At 51.8% G+C, this 21,551-nt stretch overlaps 1 protein-coding gene across 1 annotated transcript in view; it reads left to right on the top strand.

The window, feature by feature from the left end:
* The window catches only part of AACS (acetoacetyl-CoA synthetase), a 153,003-nt gene that overhangs the window by 79,984 nt on the left and 51,468 nt on the right, over nt 1–21,551 (top strand). Inside the window, exons 5-6 of the mRNA XM_078668027.1 lie at nt 5,408–5,488; nt 7,740–7,864. Coding sequence (XP_078524153.1) covers nt 5,408–5,488; nt 7,740–7,864 — 206 coding nt within the window. The remainder of the gene's footprint in view (nt 1–5,407; nt 5,489–7,739; nt 7,865–21,551) is intronic.

Raw genomic sequence — 21,551 nt, 5'->3', positions numbered from 1 at the left:
CAGCGATCACGACACCAACGACGAACGGGGAGTCAACCGACACCACCTACCAATGCACAGGGGTAATGCTGAGAAAAAATTCTCCGGATCCAGTCTGACGCCTGGGGGTAATTATAAGGTAGGGGATCTATAACTTATATATGTCTCTTACAGATATATCATTATTAGGTGTCTGAACATAATGTGTTCATCAGCAGATACTAACTCCCCCATCCCATAAAACTTTAGCATTAAAAATGCTAATCCTCAGTAACACTACGAGAAAAACAGCTATAGGTTTGGGGCCAGATGTACAACCCTCTTTTGCGGCCGCAAAAGAGATCCTCCCGTTTGCGGCCGCAAAAAAGGGTAATAGCATGTACAAATGCTATTTTGCGAGTCACTGATTCACAAAATTAAATTTGCGACTCTCGCTATTAGAAAGGGGCATCCCTTCCTAATAGCGAGACAACCTGCTATGTACAATTTTTTTTCGACCGCATTTGTGGCTGCAAAACACTTGCAGTTTACCACCTACTTCAAGTAGGTGGTAAACCGCGTGCAAAGGGGAAGGGGTCCCCAAGGGACACCTTTCCCTTTGTGAGTATGTGGGAAAATATTTTTTAGGAGCAGGCAGTGGTCCCAGAGACCATTGCCTGCTCTTAAAAAAATGAAACTGAAAAGTTTCATTTTTCTTTTTTAAATGCATCCCGTTTTCCTTTAAGGAAAACGTGCTGCACTTAAAAAAAAAAAAAAAAGCATTCACAGACATGGTGGTCTCTTGTCCCCAGCAGGCCACCATCTCTGTGACTGCTAGCTATTCCTAATGAGGCTGCAAATTGCGCCTGCCTCATTAATATTAATGAGGCATGCAGTTTGCTACCCCATTAGGAATCGCAAACAGTGTCTGAGACACTGTTGTGCATTCCAATTAGCGAGTTGCAAATTGTGAGTCGCAAATGCAATACAATTTGTTACTCGCTAATTGGCGGGTCGTACATCGGGCTCCTAATCTTTACAATAAGATTTTTGTAATGTATAAAAACACCCAAACATTTGTGGATGTGTGAACTAGTATATTTGTAGTGTGCAGCGCCCTACAAAGACATTACATAAATAAATAAGTACATGGTATAGTGTATCCAAATAGACTGGCCCAACCAGATACACAGAAGTGTGTTAACCTGGTGAGTGCAATTGTATTTGTCCTTACGTAAACGGTTTACATTAGCCACAATGTGAACGAAATGACTTAGAATACTAATGACAACATAATGCCGATGTCTTCAAGATAGGTTTCACAGGTACCGAGGTCTGCAGTAGAACGAAGATGTTGGCATAGTATTTCGGCTGTTGACTTATTTGCTTCTCCCTTTCTACTGCTCATTTGTGAATTCTGCAGTCAAGCAGCAAATAAAGCTTGACGGTAGGCGTAATCTAGAAAAAATAAATGTTGCTTTTGATGAAACAAATAGAATATACTTGTAATGTGACAAGCTTTTATTCAGTCACCTAGTCTTGCCAAAAAGTGAATATCCAACAGTCTTTAATCTGTAAAAAGGAATCATACCTTAGTTTACTGACTGCTACTGAGATCACCCCTGTCATGATTAGGAGAGGTCTCTGGTGGAGCCTTCACCCACAGAGTCCTCATCGAAGACTTCTCTTCTGAGCAGTCCTCCCAAGCGCTGCCAGGTGGCGCTGTGCGGCTCGGTACCGCCCCGGAAGTGATGCAACTCAGCCGTATATAAGCGCCGCCTCTGCTCGCTGATGTCAGTTACTTTCTTTCCATGTCTTCTGGCGCTCTCAATCTGTTGGTCCCTGATGACTTCCAAAACAAATGTGAGTGTGCTTGGGAGCAGTGCTTTAAGTGGAAAATTAAAACTGCCGGTACTCACTAATTTAGAGTGACCGAACGTCCCGGATTTGCCAGGACAGTCCCAGTTTTCCGGGAAATGTCCCGGTGTCCGACACTTATTGCAAAAATGATCAAATGTCCCGTTTTTGAGAGAGGGTCTGGTGAGCACGAACATTTACACCTTGCTGTGAAGGCTCACCTTCACTCCGGCCCTCTCAAGATACCAGGGACAGAGAACAGTTTGAAAGATTCTCTTGCTGTGCTGCCTGACTTCATTCAGGCAACACAGCAGGGTTTAATGAAGGGTGAATCAACCCCCTGCAAAGCACATTACCGGAGGCGAGAATCACAACGCTCCCCATGCAACACACCCCAGTTTGGCACTTTCATCGCTGCCAAACATATTGACAGAGCAGGGTCTGTCTAGAGACCCTGCCCTGTTAATCACTGTGTGACGAGCGTCCACTCAAACCTCTGCAGTTTGGGAACCATGAAATGGGCGCTTCTAATCTTCCGCAGCAACTCTGCGAAAGGGCGGATACTTCACGGCTCATTGACTTGCAAGCTGCTCGGAAGCCCTGCCCTGCCCTGGAGGAGATGCCTAGCCTGAGCCTGCCGTCGATGAAGTTACCGCTACTCTCCCTGTGCTACCAAAATTTCAGAAGTGCCGGTATTCAGTACCGGTGAGTACCGGCCCATTTAAAGCAATGCTTGGGAGTGATGTCCCTGCCCATGACTCCAGGTTTCAAATCATGCTATGACTGCAGAGAACAGATGTGCGCCAAGGACCCGCGTGAGGGGTGTCTATGGTGTCTGGGCTCGGGCTGCGATGTGCTCTCATGCTCCTGAAGGCGATCGGAGCCGAGAGGCGAAGCTGTATGTCGCTGAGCACCATAGGAAGTCGAAGTCCTCGAGTAAGTCACACTCCCTCTGCAAGTCGGGAAATGGCGGACATGGCCCTGATCCCTAACGCTTTCCTATCAGAGATCACCTTCATAGTCAAAGTTCTCCAGTAAAAGAAAATTGATGTCAAACTGCAAACATAAACAGGTCAAAGTGGGACTTGACCCCTTGCCGCCACATCTAAAAAGACTCCAGGGCGTCTTGATGTGAGCTGGTCCCCCTCTTGGTCTCCAGTTTTCAAACTGAGTCTGGTCACCTGAGTTTCCCAGGCCCTAAGCGACGTTATAGCAGATAGATTGAAGCCTTAAAGAAGCCGTGCTGCTGATTGTAGGTAATCCTTCTTCTGTTTCATGTGACCCTGGGGACTCACCTTGAGCCCCAAACCAACCCCAGTATTGGCTCCAACTCTTGCTCCAAGACTTGCTCCTGGCCCTTTAATGTCGACGCCGGTACTGACTCTACAATGCTGGTAGAAGATCCGGTGCTGGAGCTGACGTTGGACACCAAACCAACCTCAGCTCGACCAAAGTCATGCTGTCAGATTACAGAAGCGTGGCAGCCATCATACATCCTGGATCTGACCGATGTCTCCACCTCGACCTACACACCGGCTTAGGCTCCATCAGTCATTTCAGATCTGGCGTGCTGTAGTAGAGGGCTCCAGAGGTTTCGAACATGGGGTATGAAGGAAGGAACTGAAGAGCGAAGGCGCGAGTATCCAGAGGCTCTCAGTGAAATACATTGTAGGTTTTGGAATCCACTATTACTACTTTGAGAGCTGTAGGTCAGGCATGCGAGCTGGGGCGTCACATTTGCGCAGTGCAGATAGTGGAAGGCAGCAACTAAGAAGATATTGTCATGGCTTGCACGTTGCATTTAGCATAAGAGCGCACACTTGAGCCCTTCCTAATGTGGCCCGCATGCCTTTCTTTGGTGGGCTCCTCACGCAGTCAACAAATCCTTCCCTGAGTTTCCTGCCCGCACGATGGGCCAGTGAGAGCCTGGCACGATGGGCCCGTGAGAGCCGGGCACGATGGGCACGTGAGAGCCGGGCCACTCTTCTCAGCAGCTGTGACCTTCTGATAACCATGGTCTCGATATTACTACGATTATTCCTTTAAGCAACATCCCTCCTAAACTTAGGAGGCAATGGATAGAAATGTTATGTTAGCAAATGCAGGTGTTCAGAATGGTGGGGTGTCGATTAAAAAAAACCTGTAATTTAACCTAAAGGATAGATGGATTCTAGCTCAATTAATGTAAAAAACAAACAAAGCAATACCTTTAAATAAACATGCATTTCCCAGCTAATGCTCACCAATGCTTCTAGGAGGGAATTGAGAAAAGTATTAATGCTGATAATGAGCACAGCTGGCTTGGTCCTGGAGGTTGCCATCTGCCCTTTGGCCTTGTTACAGAGACCAGCAGCATTCAGCAACACAACTATAAATACTGTTTTACGTGATCTTTGGAGGTAATGTCCCTTTGAATCTTAGAAATAAACATTCTGTGGCTTGGGGTGGACCTCTGCCTCCGAAAAGTGAGGTGGTGCGTCAGCAGTGTGAATTTCTGCTTCAGGATGATAAGGGTGAGCCGCTGCATCCAGAGTGCGAGCCGCTGCCTGCAGGGGGTGAGCCGCTGCCTTTGGGGGGTGAGCCGCTGCCTGCGGGGTGTGAGCCGCTGCATCCGGAGTGCGAGCCGCTGCCTGCAGGGGGTGAGCCGCTGCCTGCGGGGGGTGAGCCGCTGCATCTAGGGAGTGAGCCGCTGCCTGCAGGGGGTGATCCGCTGCCTGCGGGGGGTGAGCCTCTGCATTGAGAGAGTGAGCTGCTGCCTGCAGGGGGTGAGCCGCTGCTTGCGGGGGGGTGAGCCGCTGCATCTAGGGGGTGAGCCGCTGCCTGCGGGGGTGAGCTGCTGCCTGCGGGGGTGAGCTGCTGCCTGCGGGGGTGAGCCGGTGCCTGCGGGGGTGAGCTGCTGCCTGCGGGGGTGAGCCGGTGCCTCCAGAGGGGTGAGCCGCTGCATCTAGGGGGTGAGCCGCTGCTTGCGGGGGGGTGAGCCGCTGCATCTAGGGGGTGAGCTGCTGCCTGCGGGGGTGTGAGCTGCTGCCTCCGGAGGGATGAGTCGCTGCCTTCGGAGGGGTGAGCCGCTGCCTGCGGGGGCGTGAGCCGCTGGTGGTAAGCCGCTGCCTGCAGAGGGTGAGCCGCTGCCTGCGGAGCAAGTGAGCCACCGCGTGCGGAGGTTGAGCCCCTGACTTCGAAGGGGTGAGCTGCCGCCTGCCTGGGGGTGGTGGGAGGCGAGTCGCTGTGTGCGGAGGGTGAGCTGCTGCCTGCAAGTGGGGGGTGAGTGGCTGCGTGCGGAGGGTGTGCTGCTGCCTGCAAGGGGGGGGTGAGTCGCTGCGTGCGGAGGGCGAGCTGTTGCCACACTAGAGCTGCAGCCTCTGGAGGTATGAGCTGTTGCTTAAGGGGACAGGCACCAACACACTTGTAATTGGAATTCCTACACTTTGGGTACAACAAAAACTTTAAATGTCCCACACACATTATAAATCATTCTGCCTTGTTTTGCTCATTTCATTTTCAAAGTTTGTGATGCTTGCCGTTTATTCATTTTTTTAGTTTTGGGTGACTTGATAGATTGACAACCGGCTGTTGTCATCTTTCTCTTTTTCAGGGAACTCTGATCCAGCACCTGAAGGAGCACATTCTACACGGAAACATGAGGAGCAGCGACATTATCATTTACTACACAACGGCAAGTGTTGGAAGCCTTAGAATGTGTACATGGTGCATCGAGATCTGTGCATTTAGGACATCGTACAGTGCGGAGTGTCTCACAAACATTGTACTTTGCGTAGCGAGGATGTGATAAATGTATCTAAAAGGGCTTAATGCCATTGGGAATTGTATGTATGTATGTGGTTTATATTGTGAAGGCCTAGCTGAAAGGCAGCGTATCGCTTTATAGGGTGAAAGGCATAGATACCTCGGCGAGTGATTAGAGGGGCAGCTGGGATCTGTAATTGGAAACGGGCTGTTACTGTGTTGTGATGTAGTATTCTTTACAGAGGTGTCTTTTAGGGTCTTTCCTAAACTGGAACTAGGCAAGGGCGGTTCTTATGGAGACCAGAGCTTTACAGAGATCTCTTTTAGGATTTTTCCTAAAGTGGAGCTGGGTGGAGGTGTCTTTTAGATCTTTCCTAAAGTGGAGCTGGGTGGAGGTGTCTTTAAGGATCTTTCCTAAAGTGGAGCTGGGTGGAGGTATCTTTTAGATCTTTCCTAAAGTGGAGTTGGGTGGAGGTGTCTTTTAGATCTTTCCTAAATTGGAGCTGGGTGGAGGTGTCTTTTAGATCTTTCCTAAAGTGGAGCTGGGTGGAGGTGTCTTTTAGGATCTTTCTCAAAGTGGAGCTTGGCAATGGTGGTTCTAATGGAGACCAGAGCTTTACAGAGGTGTCTTTTAGGATCTTTCCTAAAGTGGAGCTGGGTGGAGGTGTCTTTTAGGATCTTTCCTAAAGTGGAGCTGGATGGAGGTATCTTTTAGGATCTTTCCTAAAGTGGAGCTGGGTGGAGGTGTCTTTTAGGATCTTTCTCAAAGTGGAGCTTGGCAATGGTGGTTCTTATGGAGACCAGAGCTTTACAGAGGTGTCTTTTAGGCTCTTTCCTAAAGTGGAGCTGGGTGGAGGCGGTCCTTATGGAGAAGTGAGCTTTACAGAGGTGTCTTTTAGGATCTTTCTTTGGGTGGAGGTGTCTTTTAGGATCTTTCTTTGGGTGGAGGTGTCTTTTAGGATCTTTCCTAAAGTGAAGCTGGGTTGGGGAGGTCCTTATGGAGGCGAGAGTGTTGTCCTGGATCTTGGGTTCTTAAATAAAGATGGTAAGTTTCTTTTTGGCACTTCTTTGTCTCCATCCAATGCAGGGCTTCTGGTCGTAATGGCGGTGTAGTTGATGCACCTGGGTTTGTAGATAGTGCAGGCTGGCAAAGGGAGTCAGTGTTGGTCCATCAAGAGGAAGGTGTTGTGGTCATCCTTCTTCAGGCCTTAGTTGAGAATTGCTGCAGCCTATATTAAGCCCCCACAACAAGAGGCGGCGTGGAGCCTGGGATGATGTAGGGCAGGGCACTACCACCATCTGGGTGCAAGAGCAAGGGGGCTTGAACACAGGTTCTGAAGCTGCTTCCTATGGGAATGGCTTCACTTTCTTCAGCTGAGAAAGCTTGTACCATGCTGAGTTCTTTGAGCATGAGGTCGGTTTCCAAGGCGAGAGGAGTTGTAGATTGTGATTAGTGTACTGGGGATCTGACATGTTTTTGCTTTGTGTATCTGTCAGGATGTCATAGTTGTTTGTGCTTGGAGTAGCTTGTATCCTACTCTTGATTCACTCTAAACATCTTCCTGGTTATCGCACTGGTTATCTCAGTAAAAAGCTGATATTTCCCACCTGTTAGAGGTCTCGCTCAAGCACTGAAATCAAGAGATTTGTACTTTGTGGCCATAGATCGACAGCAGACATGCTTGTCAAGTATAAGTGAGTGGCAGGAGGGTGAGTGCAATTGTTGGTGATACACCAGGAATCAGAGCATTTCTTGCTCCAGTATGTCGATAAAATGCAGAGTCTGGAACATTGTAAGTTGTTGGGTGGGAGAGGGGAGGGATGTGCGTGTGTGTGTGCGTATTGGTGCATAGTGCACGATTAAACATATACTAGTCACGGTGTTTCATAGAAATGCTGACTTTGAAAGAGTTGTGTGCTCTGAGTATAGCTGGGGCTGGGGATCAGACTAGTACCTAGTCAGGAGGAGGTTGATGAAGTGGTGTGGTGACTGGTAATCCATTGTCGTTTGATTGGTTGGTTATAGTACGGTATGTTGTGGGTGTCTTTGCTGTGGCCCTCTATAGTGTATTATTGTGCTGTAGTGCTGCGGCACGGCTGTGTTTGCAGACAGCCGCTGTTGTATGATTTAATTAGAGCGCTTTAGGGTGAGATTTTTACCTTTGTGTCATGTCTTGTAGGCTGGCTGGATGATGTGGAACTGGCTTGTGTCCGCGCTCGCTACTGGTGCATCTGTGGTCTTGTATGACGGGTCTCCTCTGGTACCAACGCCCAATGTGATGTGGGACCTGGTCGACCGACTTGGGTAAGTGGGCTATATTCACCCAACTAGCTGGGTGGGGAAAAGTCATCCCTTTTGCCCTGATCACCCCCATTTTTTACTAATACTGGTGGTAACCGACTCTGACTACGCCCTGGGCTCTGCTAACCAGGCCCATGGCCAGTGCTCTGATGAAAAGGTGTATGGTAATTAGGTTTAATTACAATTGTTCCTGACAGACTAGCTGTAAGTCTCTAGTGTGTGGTAGTTTTAGAGGCGCAGCACATTTACTGCTGTGTTGCCTGCTGTCCTTTTAAAAGTCAGCCCTGCTTTGGAAGCTGCTTTTAACTTGAAAGTTTATGCAATTTCGACTTTGGATTTAAAGGTACTTCCAAAGAATTGAACAATCTTTTCTTTACATATGTCACCCCTAAGGTCTACCATAGGTATCCCCAGGGTAGGGTGCTATGCAAAAAATAAGCAAGGTTGTTTTAAAAACTGTTTTATGTGCCCTGGTGAGAGAAGAACCAGCCATTTTGTTTTTCCCATTGCAGAATTTTAGCTCCATAGGCTGACGTGGGAATACTTCAATAAAGTATAACTATTGACAGCAGTGAACTAAAATAGTATTTCAAGAACTCAAACGGTTGGTAATGATAATTCCAACAACTTGCCACCACTGTTGAATTTATCATAACTAGTAAAGAAAAGTTATAGAATGTTCTTTTCTGTGAGCCAAATCCAGTCTTCTAGCAGCCTCTCCTGATTGGCCAGTCTTGACTGGCGGAGCCAAACTGCTTTGATGGGGACAAGCACCATCTGGGCATGCACCTGCCAGGCGTGCATACGCTGGACTCGTCCATTGATCCCAACAGGGCGTTCTTGCCTCTTGTTAGACATGCACCTCACTGGACAAGCACCCTCCGGGCGTGCACCCTCTGGGCGTACACCTGCTGGACATGCTGGGCGTGCACTTGCAGGGCATGCACAAGCTGGTTTTTGTTAGAATTGGGGGTCTCTGGTTGGTGCAGGTATGTACTTGCGACAAGCAGGGACCCTCTCCTCTAAGTCAGGGCAAAGGATTACTCTCAGGCAATAACCCCTGCTCACCCTCTAGGTAGTGTGGCGCAAGCAGTCAAGGCTGATCTCTGTAGTACATACGGTTAGGCATTTGAAGCATCCCCCACAATGACCATCAACCCACCACACAGGGACAGAAGACTGTAAGTTTAGTAAAAATATATTCTTTATATATATATAGATTTTCAAGCAGGCTTGTATCACAGACTTTAAAGGTTCCAGTTACTCTTGTAATGGTGCCACAGTTCTTGAATATAAGCGACAGTACTTTCAATCACTCTCAAACTGGCTTCCCAGTACTTCAGAATGGTTCAAGTTATTTTAGAAATGATGCCACGATGTTCAGGCTTTAAAAAGGGTTGAATACCTCTCCAAACCACTTCACTGTACTTCAGGTACTGTTTTTAAGGTTAATGTACCGTTCGTTTAAGGTCTCAGCCCTCCTTAGCGCTGCTGTGCACCTCGTACGATCACCGGCAAAAGGCCCTACAAAATCTAACGCATCTCTCGTGAGACGCGTACACCGCGGCTGATCAGGACAAGGGGTACGAGTCGTACTAAGCTTGTGCGACTCGTACCTTCAGGCGTAGGGGCACAAGAACGTTTACAATTACCAGCAGGGTGTGTGCACAACTCGAGGCGTACCAGGGGCCTCTGGTCAAACAGGCAGTGCGAGGCGAGACTCGCACAGCGCACAAGTCGAGGCGTACCAGGGGCCTCGAGGCACACAGGCGGTGCGAGTCGTAGTGATAGAATGCGACTCGTACCGTGATTCGATTTACAGTACCGTTGGTCTCACTTGCAGGTTCGGGCGGATAGCTTTATGCTGCGGTCCGACATTGCGGTGCTTTCCTGGAGGGCGGGGTGGCACTGAGGCCACTGGGTCACTTTTCCATCGGTTGGCGGTGCTTCGGGGGACACAGGCTCACAAGTGCAGAGTCCTGGGGTCCTGAAGAGGTGGCGGCGGCTTGGGGGTGAATCCAGCGGCGTTCTCCCAGAGCGGGGAGGCAAGCTCCGGTGCAGGCAGTCTTTGTGGTGTGCTCCACGGCTCGGGGGCCTCAGGTTCACAATACTTGTACCAGCCGGTCCGTTCTTGCGGTGCGACTTCGGGCTTGTAGCGGCAGCTTACGGTGCTTGGGCCAGACGGGGCAGGCCTTTGCGGTGCGAGTTGCGTCGCAGGTGTCCAGGAGTAGCGTTGCTCTGCGGGATGGAATGCACAGGCTCTCAGAGTGCGGGACAGCTTCCCTGTCGCACTCAGGTCTCCGGGGTCAGCGCTGAAAGGGCTGGTCACACCAGCAGCAGCTTCTTTCTTCAGGGGGTAGCGCCCGATGTTCCTGGGGTGCAGTTCAGGGGGCAAGTTCACAAGCAAGCCCTTGGAGATCTTTGTAGCAGAATGCACCAGTTGAATAAAATAAAGTCTTTCTCTGTCTTTGTCTCCTCTCCTTCTTGCAGCAAGGCACCCACCACAGGCCAGTCTCTCAGGCTAGAGACAGTAATCCTCCATGCAGATTTCCCAGGTCCTTCTCTTTAGGCAGAGTTTCTTATTAGCACAAACAGGATCTGATTTCTTAGGAGCAGGGCTCCTACTTTTGTAGGACATTTCTTTTGTTCTTGCAGGCCAGGGGGGCCTTTGCCTAATCTAGTCAGTCTCTGAGCACTTTGTTTTCCAGGCTCTGACTTCTTCTTTCAGAGTGTGGGGCAGGGACAGCAGACGCGCTCCGCAGGTACAATCAGGAGCACTTTGTTGACAGTCTTCCCTCTTCCTGGACCAGGTGTCGGGCAGAGTCTTCAGCCGCTCCCCAGGGGGCGGAGCCAGCATTGTGGTGGCAGAGCACAGCCCTATTCAGAGTCAAGGGGCACTCCCACCACCCACTCTGGTGTAATCCCTCTATTCACCACCTGTCATCCCCAGCCCTGTCACTCACACAACCCAGACAGCAGATACACATCCTGGCAGAGGCGGGCTGAAATAGTCAGGCAAGCAAAGGCTAACTTTCTAAAAGTAGCATTTGCAAACACAGGATATTAAAATAAACTTTACTAAAAGAAGTATTTTATTATTCTGAGTTCAGGCATACTAAACTTGACTTTCTACCATGTTCCCTGAGCCTGCTGGGATTATATGGTGTAATAATTCCAGGAGCCCATTCTGGCCTATGGAGAGCAGGTAGCCTTGCAATAGTGAAAAACAAAAATACCTACCTTCTGTTTACAATGCACCCTGCCCTTGGGCCTACCATAGGGGTGACACACATAAAGAAAAAGGAAGGTTTAGGGGCTGGCAAGTGTGTGCACTTTCACAGTCAGCATGACAGTACCAGACTGCACACAGGCTCTGCAATGGCAGACCTTAGACACATTTTCCTAGGCTGCTTCTGTGGGTAGCACAACCAGTGCTGCAAGCCCACTAGCAGCATTGGCATTCACAAGCCCTGGCACTCCTGGTGCACTTTACTGGGGACTGACAGTAAACCAAATAAGCCAATCATGGAAAACAATCACATATAGCAGTTTACAGTAGGGAGAGCATATGCACTTTAGCACTGGTCAGCAGTTGTAAAGTGCCCAGAGTCATTAAACCGACAAAAACAGGTCAGAGAGAATATTGGAGGAAGGCAAAAAGTTCAGGGATGACCCTGCCAAGAGGGCCAAGTCCAACAGGTGTACACCCACGGGACACGTGCAATGATCCATGTGTCGCAGCAGCAGGTCGTTCTTGCATTAGCCTGTGCTTCCCCTCTTTTTAGACATGCACCAAGCCCCCTCAGTGTGTGGACCCGCTGTGCATTCACCCGCTGGGCATTCACCCGCTGGGCGTACACCTACTGCACATGCAACCGCTAGGTGTGGACCTGCAGGGCGTGCACCTGATGGGCATGCACTTGCTGGGTGAACACCCTTGGGCCGCCAATGATCCATGTGTCTCAGCAGCAGGGCGTTCTTGCATTGGCCTGTGCTTCCCCTCTTGTTAGACATGCATCTCACTGGACTAGCACCCTCCGGGCGTACACCTGCTGGCCATGCATCAGCAGGGTGTGCACCCGCAGGGCTCGTCCAAAGATCCATGTGTCGCAGCAGAAGGGCGATTTTGCATTAGCCTGTGCTTTTGATAGATACATCTGCCATGTGGATTCCTCACCTTGTGAATATCCCCTAGCGTCAGCAACATTCGGAAATTATTTTTGTAGCTTCGCGCCGACGTGGACTTGGACGTCATAGAGACACGCGACTCCGCTGATGTCACCGACGCCTACAATAGGCCCACGCCGGCGTGATGACATCAGTTCCCTTTTTTCCGCGTCGTCGACGCTAACGGTTTCGGGATACTCAGTAGCTTTTGGTAGCTCTGTTACTTTTTTTTCCTCGTTTTCTTTGTTCTCTTGCCTCTTTGTCTCCCTAGAATGTCGACAAAAAAGACTGGATTTAAGCCCTGCAGGGAGTGCGGGAAAATGATGTCCATTACGGACCCACACCAGGACTGTATTTGGTGTTTAAGCTCCGACCACGATGTGGATGGATGTTTGTCGTGCCGAAAAATGAACCCAAAGGCCCTGCGAGAGAGGGAGACCAAACTTCTTGTAGCGAAGCTGAAAGCCGATAAAGGAAGGAAGACTTCAAGATCCCGCTCGAGGAGGTCGAGGTCAAAATCAAGATCAAGATCTCGAGAGGCATCGGCTTCGAAGTCCTCGTCGGATCATGCTTCGAGGTCGCATAAGAAGCACAAGAAAAGGAGGCATGAGTCTCGACGCCATTCGGGTGAGAAGTCGGGCTCGAAGTCGAGGTCGCCCAAGAAGGTTAGATCGAAGGTGATCCCACCGCAAGAGGCTTCGGATCGGGAAGGTGAGGCCTCGCCTTCGGAGTCACAAGTTCAATCTCCGACTCCGGTTTCCAATCCGACTCCGACGCCGTCTCCGGCTCAAGAAGAGGTGGAGGAAGTTCCTAATGAGGAAGAAGAATCGGCGCCTGTTGAAGAGCCGGATTCGAATCTGCCTCGAAATCAGCCTGAGGGTGATCATCCACCTTTTCCTGCACCAGGTCAGGATGAACGCTATGTATGGCGTATTCTCGAGATCATGGTACCCCTCTGGTGCACCTTTGGGTCCCATGGGTTCAATGGCATTTAATTTGGGTGTTCCACACTGTTATGCCCCGGCACCTTTCATGCCGTATATGCCTGTCCCGACGCCGCTGTGGCAGTACCCGGCTCTGCCGAGGTCGACGCCGGCTCGACCGAAGTCGACGACTCCGGTACCGGCGTCGCCCGCTCCAAGCAGGTCTTTGGAGCATCCGTCTAGGCCTTCGGATTCTGTACCGACGTCGGCTCCAACTCCGTCGGAGTCGGTGGTGGATCGACTGCGATCTGTGTAAAGGAGAGGTCCAGGAGGGAAGCACAACGCCTCCTGGAGGAACGGAGGTATTATGAGTCTCACCCAGACTTGGAGGAAGGTGAACTGGATGAGGATTGTTTCGAAGAGCTGGCTGATGCTAGTGGCCTTGATTTTTCCCCAGAAGTGGAGTTGCCATCAGGTCCGGATAAGCCTTCAAAGGATGTCCAGCCATATCACGTGGTAATGGGGAAAGCAGCAGGACTTTTAGGTTTGACATTACCAACTGTTGAGTTTAAGTCAAATCTGCTTACAGAAGTACTCCATTCACCAAGCTCAGCTGTGGAGCCGTTACTCCCATTTAATGAAGCGTTAACTGAACCTATTATGGAGGTGTGGAAAAAGCCTCTTTCTGCTCCTGCTGTCTCAAAAAGTGTGGCGAGGAGATATTGGGTGGCTCCCGAAGACCCTGCCTTTTTATCATCTCACCCTTCTCCTGAAAGCCTGGTGATTCAGGCTGCGTGCTTTAAAAAGTCGGTTGGTGCTTTTCCCCAAGTGCCAGGTGACAAGGAGGCCAAGAAGCAAGATCAAGTGGCCAAGAAAACTTTCTCCTCCGCAAGTATGGCGTTAAAGTCAATGAATGCCACTTGTCTCATGGGGAGATATGTGCACGCACTTATGGATTTAATGCGTTTGTTGATTCCAAAGGTTCCAGAAGACTGCAGGGGTGACTTTGAGGAGGTGTTATCTGATACTCAAGCGTCAGCTCGTCAAGTTATCCAGAGCGGTCTAGATACTGCAGATTCTGTGGCACAGATCATGGGCACTGCGGTTGCCACAAGAAGATCAGCTTGGCTGAAATCCTCGGATTTTTCTGCGATGTGCAGTCTGCACTGTTAGATCTACCATTTGATGGAGTTGGACTCTTTGGCAAGAAGGCAGATACAGCCTTAGAGAGGTTTAAAGACAGCAGAGCAACTGCTAGATCTCTTGGTCTTCAAGTAAGAGGTTCAACGACCAGAAAGTTCAGAGGTTTTGGACGCTCTTCTTTTCGTACCTATAGACAAGGTCAGCAGCAGCAACAACAGCAGTAGCAGCAAAATACCTTGTATAGGTCATACAGGGGAAAGCAAAGGGCACGTCCTCGAGGGCGTCAAGCCTCTTCCTCCTCCAACCCCCCAGCCACAGAAAAGCAGCCCTAGATCCGCCATTCAGGATCATGCGGGTCCGGTGGGGGGTCGGCTTACCCACTTTCTACGGGATTGGGAATCGGTTACATCAGATCTTTGGGTTCTCAATCTCGTAGAAAATGGGTATGCCCTTCCCTTTCGGGAATTCCCTCCCAATTACCCTCCTTGCCAGGGATATTGCTCAGAGGAACATCTGTTACTCCTACAGGAGGAAGTTCAGACTCTGTTAAGAAAGGGTGCGATAGAGGTGGTCCCAGAGCAGGAAAGGGGTCAGGGATGCTACTCCCGGTATTTCCTGATTCCCAAGAAGGATGGCAGAATTCGTCCAATCCTGGATCTCAGGATCTTGAATTTTTATCTGAAACAAGAGAAATTCAAGATGCTCACCCTTGCTCAGGTTCTTCAGGCGCTGCTGGAAGAAGACTGGATGGTGTCGCTCGACTTGCAGGATGCGTATTTTCACATCCCCATCCTAAAGTCGCACAGGAAGTATCTCCGTTTTACAGTGGGATGGCAGCACTATCAGTTTGCGGTCCTTCCATTTGGACTTACTACTGCACCTCGGGTCTTCACCAAGGTGATGCCAGTGGTGGCGGCGCATCTCAGAAGGTCAGGGATTCCTGTATTCCCTTATTTGGACGACTGGCTGATCAAAGCAGAGTCGTCAGAGAGAGTGCTCCATCATCTGCGAGAGACAACCCAGTTGTTGTACAGGTTGGGTTTTTCGATAAATGTACCCAAGTCTCACCTGGTGCCCTCCCAGCGCAACCTGTTCATAGGTGCTGTACTGGACACAACTGTATGTCGTGCATTCCCTCCTCCTCAAAGGATTCGCCACATTCAGGAAATGATTCCTTTATTTTACAATGGAGCGGTCGTTCCAGTCCTGAAGGTCCTTCGCCTGCTCGGTCTGATGGCTTCTTGCATTCTGTTGGTCAACCATGCACGCTGGCACATGAGGGCGCTCCAGTGGTGCCTCCGCAGGCAGTGGTATCAGCACAACGGAGATCTCAGGGAGTCAGTGAGGATCTCCAGAGAAGCTGCGGCGGATCTGTCTTGGTGGGGCGTAGAAGGCAACCTGTCTCAGGGGAAGCCTTTTCAGTTGCCTCCTCCGGTGGCCACAGTGATAACGGTTGCATCCACTCTAGGGTGGGGTGCTCATCTGGGGGACCTGGAGGTCAAGGGTCTTTGGTCTCCAGAGGAAAGGTTGCTTCACATCAACCTTCTAGAATTGCGGGTGATACGTTTGGCGCTCAAGGCCTTCCTCCCTTCCCTTCGCGGTCGTTCGGTCCAGGTCCTGACGGACAACACGACCGCGATGTGGTACATCAACAAACAGGGAGGAGTGGGGTCACAGTGTCTCTGCAGAGAGGCTCTGTGTCTCTGGTCCTGGGTTCAGGACCATCAGATTTGTCTGATGGCAAATCATCTGGCCGGAGTTCTGAACGTGCGTGCAGACAGTCTCAGTCGGCAGTTCTCCGCCGACCACAAGTGGAGGCGTCACCCGGAGGTGGTTTGTCACGTCTTTCGGACGTGGGGGACTCCTCGGGTGGATCTGTTCGCCACTCACGAGAATGCTCACTGCCTGTCGTTCTGCAGTCTCCAGTTTCCGATGCAAGGAGCCTTGGGGGACACGTTTCAGTTGAGTTGGGGAAATCAACTCCTTTACGCGTTTCCTCCCATACCTTTGATTCCTCGGGTTCTGAGGAAGATTCGCCAAGAACGGGCCCAAGTCATATTGGTCGCCCCGGACTGGCCAAGAAGGGCGTGGTACACGGATCTTCTCCACCTCTCCTCTCACCCGCCGCTCCGTCTCCCTCTCAGGGCAGACCTCCTCTCTCAGATGGAGGGGCAGGTTCTACACCCTCACCTCCAGACATTGCACCTTCATGCCTGAAGATTGAACGGGGCAACCTGAATTCCTTTTCCCTCCCGCCGGACGTTGTGGATGTCATCTTGTCAGCCAGGCGTGACTCCACTAAGTCCATCTATTCTTATAGATGGTCGGAATTTGTCACGTGGTGTGGGGAGAAATCTATTGACCCTTTGAGAGCCCATTTGTCTGATGTTCTCCAGTTTGCCCTTTCTCTGGCGCAACAGGGGCTTGCTGTTGCCACAGTTAAGGGCTATCTTTCTGCGCTGTCGGCTTTTCTCTGTTTGCCTGACCAGCCTTCTCTTTTTAAATCTCCTGTGGTTTTAAGGTTTTTAAAGGGTCTCACAAATAAGTTCCCTCCTACTCCTTTTATTGTGCCTCAGTGGGACTTAAATCTAGTCTTGACCTTTTTGATGGGTGCTCCCTTTGAGCCTCTTCACAAATGTCCTTTGAGACTTTTGACTCTTAAGACAGTCTTCCTCGTTGCAATAACCTCTGCAAGGAGGGTTAGTGAGCTTCAAGCTCTTAGTTCCAAGCCCCCATTCCTGACCATTCATGCTGAACGAATGGTTCTCAGGACCAGGGCTGCTTTTCTCCCAAAGGTGGTGACTCCTTTCCACCTTGGTCAATCCATTACCCTCCCTACCTTTTATCCTCCCCCACACCCTTCCAAGGAGGAGGAGAGGTTGCACCGTCTGGGCCCCAAAAGGGCGGTGTCCTTTTACTTGGACAGATCTAAAGACTCGCGTTTGGATGACCAGCTCTTCATTGGGTTTGCTGGCTGCAAAAGAGGAAGAGCGGTCCTTGAAAAAACTTTGTCAAGATGGATCGTCCTCTGTATAAAGATCTGCTACTCTTTGGCCGGTAAGGAACCACCAGAGGGTATAAGGGCTCATTCTACAAGAGCTAAGTCTTCAACCTCAGCATTGGCTAGAGGTGTTCCTGTAGAAGATGTTTGTAGGGCGGCAACTTGGTGTTCCCTCCACACTTTCGCGAAGCATTACTGCTTGGATTCCGAAGTGAGGAGGGACGGCCACTTTGCGCGTTCTGTCCTCCAGGATTTCCTGGTTTAGAAGAGTGGACACCCTCCTCCGGGAGTGGGGACTGCTGTGGGACTCTATTTACAAGGTGAGGAATCCACACAGCAGATGTATCTATCAGAAGAACAAGTTACTTACCTTCGGTAATGCTTTTTCTGGTAGATACAATATCTGCCTGTGGATTCCTCACTGACCCACCCGCCTCCCCGTTGTCCACTCTTCTATACCAGAGTTTCTGTAATGTATTTATTTTATTGTCAAGGAGTTGTTTATTTCAAATGTTTTATTGCATTTGAAATGAAATGAAATGAAATGAAAATGAAATGAAAAGAGTCTTGTATTGCGCAACTAAGCCCAAAGACGTCAAGGTGCCTAAAAAAATATGAACAAAAGAAAAGTATCTACGGGTACGCCTTCGCGAACAACCAGGTTTTCAATGCCTTTCGAAAAGCGAGGACGGAAGCCTGAGATTTTATGTCGCATGGAAGAGAGTTCCATAGCTTAGGGGCAATTGAAGAAAAAGCCCTTCCACCCCATTTGCTCTTACGAAAGCGAGGGACCACCAGCAGATTCTTAGTGGAAGAACATAAAAGTCTGCTTGAAACATAAGGTAACTAGAGTTTCTTGACCCCCCCGCACCCCTCCCAGAGAGAGCACTTTGGGTCATACAGAGCGTCTTGAAGGTGATTCTAGCTTCAATGGGAAGCCAGTGTAAGGCTTTCCTGGCTGCCGTTGATGAAGCCAGTCTAGGAGCGTCGAGCACAAATTTAGCTGCCGCATTTTGAGCAGTCTGAAGACGTTGGATTAGGCTCTTGTTCATGCCAATGTATAGGGGGTTACAATAATCCAATCGCGATGCGATAAGTGCCATGTTAGACGGGGACCTGGAGGGTCGGCCGAGCACAGTGATCGCACAGACAGGTAACTTCCCCCCCACAGATGGACACCACACAAAGCTTATGGTAACACCTTTTATAGGCACTTCGGGTAGTAGAGTGGTACGATACAGGGCGATCAGGACACGATGATCCTCTCAATTCTAGTCTTTAGTAAGGGAAGGGGGTAGCGGGACAGTCTTGGTACCCACGGGTACGGGTGTGTAACGGTGATAGCTCACAATCCTCGAGCTCGGTGTTCGGATGGGTCAGACTGCGGCAGCGCCGGCAGGTCCCGAAGAGGTCGTAGGTGGCACGGGCCGCGGCAGCGCCAGCAGGTCCCAACGAGGATGAAGGTTACAACGGGCCGCGGCAGCGCCAGCAGGTCCCACGAGAATGCAGGTTGCAACGGGCCGCGGCAGCGCCAGCAGGTCCCACGAGGATGAAGGTTACAACGGGCCGCGGCAGCGCCAGCAGGTCCCATGAGAATGCAGGTTGCAGAGGGCCGCGGCAGCGCCAGCAGGTCCCACGAGGATGAAGGTTGCAGAGGGCCGCGGCAGCGCCAGCAGGTCCCACGAGGATGAAGGTTGCAGAGGGCCGCGGCAGCGCCAGCAGGCAGGACAATAGTTCACAAGGCAGGGCTGTGGCAGCGCCAACAGTCCGTCAAGGATGAGTTCGTCGCGGTGTCTCTCGACTCCAGGATACAACTGCCTTCCTGTCCTGGGGCTGCCTCAGTTATAGGTCTGGCGCCCTTTGATGTCCGGACCCTCGCTCTTGGAGGTCGGGAGGTCTGGGATGAGGGAGTCCAGACACCCAGCAGGGGGGTGGAGCCAGCGCCCGAGGAGGCTGGGGGTGCTCGGCACCTGGCGGGGGAGAGCCATCGACACTTCGTACTCCCATTGACCTGCCAAGTGGGCCGTTCACCTCCTGGGTGGAGGGTGGTGCCGGGATGTCGGGGCCTGGCCAGGCCCAGGGTTGGGGTCGGGCTGAGGCCGCACGGCCGCGTGGTGCCGTGTCCAAGATGGCGGCTGGGCCGGGCAATGGTGCTGACGGTGGCCCGGGCCCTGTCCTGCGGGGAGGGAGCGAGCCCTTCATGTGGCCTGTCCAACATGCGTCCCCCCCAGCTGAAGGCGGGGAGAGTCACCCATCTTCTTGGGGACTTTCCTCGTCGAGGCGGAAAAAGCGGGACAGGCCATCCGCGTTGGCGTGGTCTTGGCCGGGTCGATGTTCCACAGTGAAGTCCATCCCCTGCAGGGAGATGGACCAACGTAGTAGTTTCGGGTTTTCCCCCCGCATCTGCATGAGCCATTGCAGGGGTCGATGATCGGTCTGGACCCGGAAGTGGGTGCCGAAGAGATAAGGCCGGAGCTTTTTGAGGGCCCACACCACGGCGAAGGCCTCCCTCTCGATGGTGCTCCAGCGTCGTTCTCGGGCCAGGAGCCGTCTGCTGATGAAAGCCACTGGCTGGTCAAGTCCTTCGGTGTTCAGCTGGGAAAGGACTGCCCCAACGCCATGGTCGGAGGCATCTGTTTGGACGATAAATTCCCGGCTGTAGTTGGGGGCCTGGAGCACCGGGGCGGAGCACATGGCGGCCTTCAGCTTCTCGAAGGCCGCTTGACAGTCTGGGGTCCAGTTGACCTTCTTTGGTTGGTTTTTGGAGGTGAGTTCCGTGAGGGGCCCTACGATGCTGCCATAGTCCCTCACGAACCGTCGGTAGTAGCCTGTGAGTCCCAAGAAGGCGCGGACCTCGGTCTGGGTGATGGGGGACTGCCACGACTGGATGGCAGCGATCTTGAGTTGCAGAGGGGCCACCAGACCGCTTCCCACCTGGTGCCCGAGATAGGTCACGGACCCCTGGCCAATTTGGCATTTGCTGGCCTTGATCGTGAGGCCCGCTCGTTGGAGGGCCTGTAGCACCTCTCGGAGGTGGTGGAGGTGGTCGGACCAGTGGTGGCTGTACACAGCGATATCGTCCAGGTAGGCGGCGCTGAATCCTTCGAGTCCTGCCAGGACCTGGTTTACTAGCCGCTGAAATGTTGCTGGCGCATTCTTCATGCCGAATGGCATGACCTTGAAGTGATAGTGGCCATCAGGGGTAGAGAATGCCGATCGTTCTTGGGCCCGGGGTGTGAGACCGATCTGCCAGTAGCCCGCTGTCAGGTCGAAGATGCTGAGGTAGCGGGCAGCTCCCATGCGGTCGATTAGTTCATCTGCTCGGGGGATGGGGTGTGCGTCTGTTCTGGTGACCGCATTCAAGCCCCGGTAGTCGACGCAGAACCGGAGCTCCGGCGTGGCGCCGGGGTCGGCCGCTTTGGGGACCAGTACCACTGGGCTGGCCCAGGGGCTGTCTGAGGGCTCGATGATCCCGAGTGTGAGCATCTTGGCCACCTCCTCTTGGATGCAGGCCCGTACCCGATCTGGTACGCGGTAGGCCCGATGGCGGATAGGGGGTCTCCAGTGTCCACGTCGTGTAAGCACCAGGGGGTGACCCCTGGGGTGAGGGAGAACAGGGTGGAGAACTGGAGCAGGAGGACTCGGCAGTCTTGGCGCTGTTCCAGGGTGAGGGCCTCCGAGAGTCGGACCCCGTCCACGGAGCCGTCCTTCTCCCGTGACCGTAGGAGGTCCGGAAGGGGTTCGGAGTCCTCCTCGGTTCCATTGTCGGTTGCCATCAGGAGACTGAGTTCGGAGCGTACAAAGTGGGGTTTCAGTCTATTAGCGTGGAGGACCCGGAGAGGGTTTCGGGAAGATTCCATATCGATGAGATAGGTGACAGGGCTCTTGCGCTCGATTACTTTGAAGGGCCCCGTCCATTTGTCTTGCAGGGCGCATGGTTCGGTGGGAGACATTACCCACACTTGTTGGCCGGGTTCAAATTCGATGGAGGATGCATTTTGATCGTACCACCTTTTCATGTCCTCCTGACTGGCCTCCAGGTTTGCTTTTGCCATCTCTCTGAACCTTCTGGTCTGGTTGCGGAGGGTTAGGAGGTACTTGAAAACATCTGGAGTGTCCTTTAGAGGGGGCATTTCCCAGCCTTCTTTGACTAGGCTGAGCGGGCCTCGCACCGGGTGTCCATACAAGAGTTCGAAAGGGCTGAAGCCGAGGGACTTCTGGGGGACTTCTCGGTAGGCAAAGAGAAGGCACGGTAGTAGCACATCCCACTGGCGACGGAGGGGCTCTTCCAACCCCCCAATCATCCCTTTGAGCGTGCGGTTGAACCGCTCAACCAGTCCGTTCCCTTGAGGGTGATAGGGGGTCGTGAATCGGTAGGTGACCCCACACTGTTGCCAGAGGGACTTCATGTATTTTGAGATAAAGTTCGTACCCCTGTCGCTGACGACTTCCCGGG

Source organism: Lissotriton helveticus, chromosome 11 (genome assembly GCF_964261635.1).
Source record: "Lissotriton helveticus chromosome 11, aLisHel1.1, whole genome shotgun sequence".
NCBI classification, from domain to species: domain Eukaryota; kingdom Metazoa; phylum Chordata; class Amphibia; order Caudata; family Salamandridae; genus Lissotriton; species Lissotriton helveticus.
The sequence above is the reverse complement of the archived record's forward strand: the minus strand, read 5'-3'. Positions and strand labels throughout refer to the sequence as shown.